The 6,758-nt window shown below is 41.3% G+C and overlaps 1 protein-coding gene across 3 annotated transcripts in view; it reads right to left on the bottom strand.

The window, feature by feature from the left end:
• Nucleotides 1-353: 353 nt before the first annotated feature.
• Nucleotides 354-6,758, bottom strand: part of LOC101658104 (MAP3K12 binding inhibitory protein 1) — an 18,331-nt gene continuing 11,926 nt past the window's right edge. The window contains exons 7-9 of one of the 3 annotated variants that reach the window (XM_004698539.2): nucleotides 3,657-3,754; nucleotides 1,092-1,130; nucleotides 354-895 (exon numbers count right to left, since the gene is read on the bottom strand). In XM_004698539.2, coding sequence (XP_004698596.1) covers nucleotides 788-895; nucleotides 1,092-1,130; nucleotides 3,657-3,754 — 245 coding nt within the window. In that variant the 3' untranslated portion in view covers nucleotides 354-787. The remainder of the gene's footprint in view (nucleotides 896-1,091; nucleotides 1,131-3,656; nucleotides 3,755-6,758) is intronic. The other 2 variants (XM_004698540.2, XM_004698541.4) reach the window with 2 other exon arrangements.

Genomic DNA, 6,758 nt, shown 5'->3' with positions numbered 1-6,758 from the left:
GGCCAAACAATTTTGGACCAAAATAGCTATTCCATAATCAATCTGCTACTAACTGTAGCTGCAGGGGAAAGGTGAGGTTCTCAGAAGAGAGACACTATAATTTATTTGTAACATCTTAACTGCTGTCCAAAGAAAAATTGGATTTTTTTCCAGTAGCTATAGCGTGCGCTTGGATCCTTCCCTTGGGTCAGAAAGTGTTTCAAAAGCTGTGCATGAATTTATCTAGTCATTCCAATGACTACGAAGCAGAATCTACTTCTTCACCCCCAGATTACACATAAGGAAAATAAAACAGAAAGAGGTTAAGTAGCTTCCCCCAGATAACACAGCAAGTAGTGGATACAACTAGAATCTGAGTATGAAACAATACAGTATATATTTACATTATAACTGTCTGATATTTGAAAAGGAAAAAGCAGACCAGGTTTTTGCATTTAAAACTCAGTTAACTTTTTTGGTCAAATGATTGTTATGTAAAAGGTACTGATTAAGTTGGTTACAAATATAAAGTCCGCTTAAATATAACTATGCAAAATAAATCCTCCTTTCTGTGGTCCACAAATAACAGTGACCCCACCCCCAAAAAAGTACCTTCAAATTAGGTTTTTCACTTTCCAAAATAGCTCCTTTATAACAGAAGGAAAAACAATTCCACAATGCAATTTTTAATGTATTCACTATTTCTAAACTCCCTGGAATATTTAAAGATTACTTGCTACAAGTTGGACTCATTTGAAAATAAACCTTGACTTCACAGCGAACTCTACATTGCTAACTACGTAGCCGTTCACGCACGGTGGTGAGTTGCCATGGGTTCTGCGTCTCTTGATTTTCTGAGCAGGGCTTCTTTGAGGGCACTAATTTTCTCATCAAGTTCAGCCAGTGAATAGTTCTGCTGTAAACAATAAGAACACAAACTGCTGAATAAGGCTCTGAAGTGTCTTAATGCAGATAAAGTGCTAAATGAACTATAAATATTTAAAGTGTCTACTAGCATGTTTTTTTTCCCCTCAGAGTAATTTTTAATTTAAACAACTATATCTGATGACATCCTGAAAATAAATGAATAAAAGCACAAGAACTTAACTTACTTGAGGTGGTTGAACTTTTCTTCTTTTTCCGGAAAAGTTCTAGATTAAAGGTAAAAACAATGGTAAATAATCAATGCTTAGAATATTTGAACCATCGATTTTTCTATTTTAAAGTATTGCACAAAATATAGAGAACTTTGAGAATGTTTGCAGAATCAGAGCCCGCCAACTTAGCAAGTGCTGCAATCAGTTATCTACCTGCTTGCGTTCTGATAGACTTTAAAGATGGCATTGTAAAGTACAGAGCAGTCACGTGCCATTGCTAGTGATATATATGTGTCAGGTCATCATTAGCTTCCAATGAGGCTGAAGGAGCCCTGGTGGCACAGCAGGTTAAGCATGGGGCAGCAGCTAACTGCGTGCAAAGTTGGCAGTTCAAACCCACCAGCCTCGCGGCAGTAGAAAGGTCAGGCTGTCTGCCATCATACAGAGCAGTTCTATTCTGTCCCGCAGGGTCATGATGAGTAGAGATGGCCTTGATGGCATTGGGTTGGGTTTGAGTAATGGGGCTGACTGATTATGGGCAGCGCTCTGGGGACTTATGTTTCCTTCTTGTTTGTAGCCCTTCCATCCTAGTCTAATGGATAAGTCAAGTGGCAGTGGAGGAGAGAGAATTTTGCAGACAAGGCCACAGGGCAAAAGCATACACTCCTCAATGCCAAGGATACTGTGGCTGCAAGCAGCTCACCCAGGCAAGTGCTGATCCTGCTCCCATCAGTGACTACAATGGTCACGAGATACTTCTGGAAAGTATCTTCATTCCCGAAAAAGACCTCAAATAAGATAGCTTCCCTCCCCTGGAAACAGCTAAATGAAAACAGGAAACCTGAGCATGCTAGCTGTCTGCCTGGAGAAGCCAACACCAAACAGACCTGAGTAGGCAAAGAATCCAAAGCTTTACAATCATGAATTTGGCCTCCAATAATCTCAGCCCATACATTTAACTATCACTTCGACAGACTTTCATTTGTCTGCATATTCTGCTATGCCTACAATTCACATTCCCTTCAAAATGCACACCCCTCCAGATGGCATCCGATAGTATCATTTTTTCCAAACAGAAACTGGACCCATCTTTGCTTTATCTCTCTGTGTCTAACCAATCATCAGTATTTTTCATGGTTCATTAGTATTAATCGTTTCTATTCCCTCTCAGGATCCTAGTTCAGGATCTCACTTCACATCCACACTAGTATAATATTGTCCCCTATCTCCCCACGAGGATTAGATAAATCTTTGTAAGCACAGCTTTCTATAGCTTCCCCCTGCCTGGAGAAAAGTCAACCTTTTCTTAAAACTTCCTGGCATAGCCTTTAAGGTCTTCTAGCATCTAATAACTACTACTACTTCTTTAACTAAACACTCGAGCCTATGTAGAAAATTCCTGTTAACTAAGTATAATACTAGTTTCATGTTAAGGGCCTATAAATCCAAGTCAGAAGAGATTTAAGAGGTATGAACTGAACTAGAAAAACAAGTTTTCCTAGGAGTTACTTAATGAAAAGAACTTGAATGTGAAAAATGGCGGATTATTTTAAGAAAAGCCATAAAATTTCAACAAAATTTCCTAAGATACATTTAAAGATTAATTAAATCCTAAACAGAGACATTTGTAATTATATAATGTAGCGAACACATTTTTCTAAAATTAGATAGTTGAAGACCACATTTACATAGCTACTTCAGATGACTTTGGAAACTAAATACACGAAAAGAGCTAACAGTGCACTCTGGGTTCAGTCCCTGATTAGTAGTGTGGCATTTAATCTTTGCTGTAACCCTTAGTGTGTTCATAGCCTCATTTCTACCTATCAGGGAAGTAAATCACTCAATCCTTTCTCTGAATTTTTAAAATTCAGGACTCACCCACTTGCCTTCTTCCTCTGGTGATTTACCCCAAGGTGCTACCTTGGGAAAGATCCTTGAGAAAACACCTTATATTAATTCTTTCCAACATGTCATTGATTTAAAAACTAACAAACTCAGAAAAAGCAGGTGTTAACAGATATCAGCTCAGGAGGCAGAGGCAAATACCAGATTGAGTATGAGATTGCTCGTCTGAAAAAGGTTGCCGTGCTGAAGAGGTTAAGAATGAATCAAGGAATGCATAAGCAAGCGTGAGTTGAAGATTAGCCTAATACAAACTTATCTTTCAAACAGGTAACGCAAAAGGCTGGATGGTGCCTGGAGATGTTTGTTCGGGAAGGAGGAAGGTAAGCATGCGTGTGAGCTGGGAGGATTACAGAGATGGCAGAGCTAACTGACAGACATTGCCCAGGGGAGGCCTTCATTTTACAAAACAGAATCTTCAGAGACAGGGTGACTCGTGCCATGATAAGGCCTTATGTTCCAGAATTTTGGTAAGGTAGACCTTACCCAAACATGAGTTTGTAATAAAATATTCAATTTTTCTAAAAAAACGAGGCAGTCCCCTACATGAGACTGTGTTCATTCATCCTTGAATTCAGAGTGTTCTGCACATAGCAAATCAATGTGTGAATTGTGACACAATGAAGACTCCTAAAATAAAATAACTTAATTTTTTTAAAAGACACTTATACTTACTACAGACTGAAAATATTCTGGAGAGATGCCTTCCAATTCAAGGATTTTATCCTCAAGTTTTTTAATTCTTTGATAAATGTCCCTTGGCACCGGACCACCTAAGTAACATTAAAAAGAAAATCTGAGTTACCATGGAATATTTTCTCACAGCTTTTATTCCTAAAACACAATACAAAGACACCTTACATACACACACCCAAAAGGGGGGGGGGGGATTTAAACAAGAAAATGAACACAATTAAAATAGAAGGAAATCTGTCATCCACATTTTCATATTATGCCCTATGGGACGGATTCCTACCTCCCCAAAACCCCTTTTGGATGTTGTATATTGACAGGAGTTTAGTGTTACACCATTTCACAAGCTATTGTAATGGGTGCTATAAACACTCGGAACTCCGACAGCGTGAACAGTTGCAGTGACAACACGCCAATTCAGCGGCTGCTAGATGTCATTCTTGTTCTCAACTGATACTTCTCCTGCAACCTAAAAAAAAAAAGGGGGGTGTGCTTTTACCATAATTCTGGACTGAAAAAGCTGAGGAGAGGGAGATGGCACATTAAGACCCCTCAAATGTCAAGTGTACATCTACGATTTCTCCTCCGCTGTGACCATTCTGCTCCAGCCTTGACTACCACAGCCAGGTTCCCCGACTTCTGCCTTTCCCCAGCCTATTCTCAGCATAGCAAACAGTGATCCTTTCAAATGTAAGTCACATCACATCCTTGTTCTGTTCAAAATCTTTTCAGGACCATCCCCCCATCACACTCACATTAAAAAAACAAAGCTCTTACATTGTCCTACTCAATCTGGACATTCTCTTCACACTTCAATCACTCCAACCATTCTATTTTTTTTTTTTTTTAGGGTCATTCAACAACAAAAAAATCTGAGTAACTTATCTCTTTGACTTTTTTCTTACTGCTCTTTTTACCTAGGATGCCCCCTGCCTCATCTCTGTGCCCTTTGAGAGCAAGTTCCAGCTTCACCAGGCATGGAAGCATTACTCAGTCACCTTCACATGGATGCTCTTTTGGGCTTGTATGTAGTGGTCCTCCACAGGCCCTTTTAACCTCCCACATCCTATTATCTCTCCCCTGCTTAGGAGGCCTTGTGATGTAGTGGTTACTCATTGGGTTGGGATCTGCAAGGTCAGCAGTTCCAAACCACCAATTGCTTCACAGAAGAAATACAGGGTTTCTATGCCCATTAAGAGTTACCATCTCAGAAACTCAGCAGGGCAGTTCTACCCTCTTCGATAGGGTTGCTATGAGTTGACATCGGCTTGATAGCAGTGAGTTTGGCTTTAACATCTAATAGCTAATAGGACCATTATCTGTGGAATGCCTACTATGTGCTAAGCACTATTTTAGGCACGAGGGATACTACGCGGATGTAGTGACAGTCCCTTTATTCAAGCAATTTATAATAATTTAGTGTGGAGAGGAGAAACAACAATACTCACAGCCATCGAGTCAATTCTGACTCACATCAATCCTATATAGGGTTTTGGACACTGTACATCTTTACCGCAGCAGCCAGCCTCATCTTTCTTCTGCAGGATGGCTGGTGGGCTTGGTTTGAAGTGCCAACCTTGAGTTTAGCCCAATGCCTAACCCCAAATGCCACCAAGACTCATAAGCAGGGAGAAAACCGAAACCCAAACGTCTGCCGTTAGTGGTTAGTGTGGGTCACTCTGAGTTGGAATAGACTAACTTCACGCTATTTAAGTCCCCTCAACTCTATCTCCTCTCCCACCTCTTGGTCAAGTTGCTTTTACCCACAGCCCTTTTCCTGCAGGAACTATATAATTTCTCTACTATTTGTGCCACCTGTTTCCCCCAACTTGAACTTTTGTTCAAATGCATTCTCAGGTCCAGAGCAGTGCCTGGTGGATAGTATAAGCTTAATATCTACTTGTGGGGAAAACGAATAGATACTAAGTTTGGGATGCATTTAAGGGCAACCAGAAATGATTAAAGACTTTTTGTCTGGAGAATAACAAGACCAGATTGAGTTTTAAGAAAATCACTTGGGCTACTCAATAGATAATGGTTTTGAAGTGGGCGTCTCGTATGGAAAAGTTCAGTTAATATCTTCCCATCAGTGTAAGGGAGAGGCCATAGAGGCTTCAACTAGAGCAGGTAGAAAGACGTGGAAGTTTCTACAAATCTGGCTAGACCAGAACATATGCACTAGTACAGATAAGAGCTTGCGACACAGGGAATCCAGGACAGATAAACCCCTCAGGACCAATAAGGGGAGCACGGATAGTAGGAGGGGAAGGGAAGGGGGGAAAAGGGGGACAGCAGTCGGTGTAAGACATGAAAAAAAGAGATAAATTTATAAATTACCAAGGGGGTATGGGAGAGGGAGGGGAAAAAATGAGGAGCTGCTAATGTTCATTGCAGCACAGTTCACAATTGAAAGGAGTTGGAAGCAACCCAAATTTCCATCAACTGATGATTGGATTAAAAAGCTGTGGTATATACATACAATGGAGTACTACGCATTGCTGCATGGAAGAGCTGGAGGAAATCATGCCAAGCGAAGTAAGTCAGGCACAAAAGGACAAGTACAACATGAGTCCACTGAGGTAAGCGTTAAAAAAAAATGCACAGGGGGCAAAGGGAAAAAGCTACTGTATACAAACATTCTTGGGGTGAGGACCGGGTAGTATGGCAGGGACGCACATGGTAGACAACTAGGGAGGAGGTGGGGAAAGGAAAAAAAGAAATAAGAAATGGGTAGCTGGGGCACTAACCCACCCAAGGGGGGGGGGGGTATTATTTATATCTCCACAGGGAAGGAGGGACCAGACTTCAACCCAGAGCCCCAAGGTCTGAATGCAACATTCAGGTGTGGAGTAGGGAGAGTGGTCTGGGGGGTTGGCCCCAGTACCAAATACTAAGTGGATGCTTGCCCCTCCCCCCAGAAGAATTTATGTCAAAGGACAGCACTGAATCTGCAGCTCCAGGAGAAGGACAAATCTGTTCAGAGCACACGGGAGCAGATGAAGGGGAAGGTGGAGAGACTGAAGCACATCCTGGCCCACCAGGCTTTGAGGAGATGACCCCAATTAGAGCAGCCAGTCCACACGG

The sequence above is a fragment of the Echinops telfairi genome, unplaced genomic scaffold (assembly GCF_000313985.2).
Source record: "Echinops telfairi isolate 266 unplaced genomic scaffold, ASM31398v2 ScPeMD7_18;HRSCAF=68, whole genome shotgun sequence".
Classification (NCBI taxonomy): domain Eukaryota; kingdom Metazoa; phylum Chordata; class Mammalia; order Afrosoricida; family Tenrecidae; genus Echinops; species Echinops telfairi.
The sequence above is the reverse complement of the archived record's forward strand: the minus strand, read 5'-3'. Positions and strand labels throughout refer to the sequence as shown.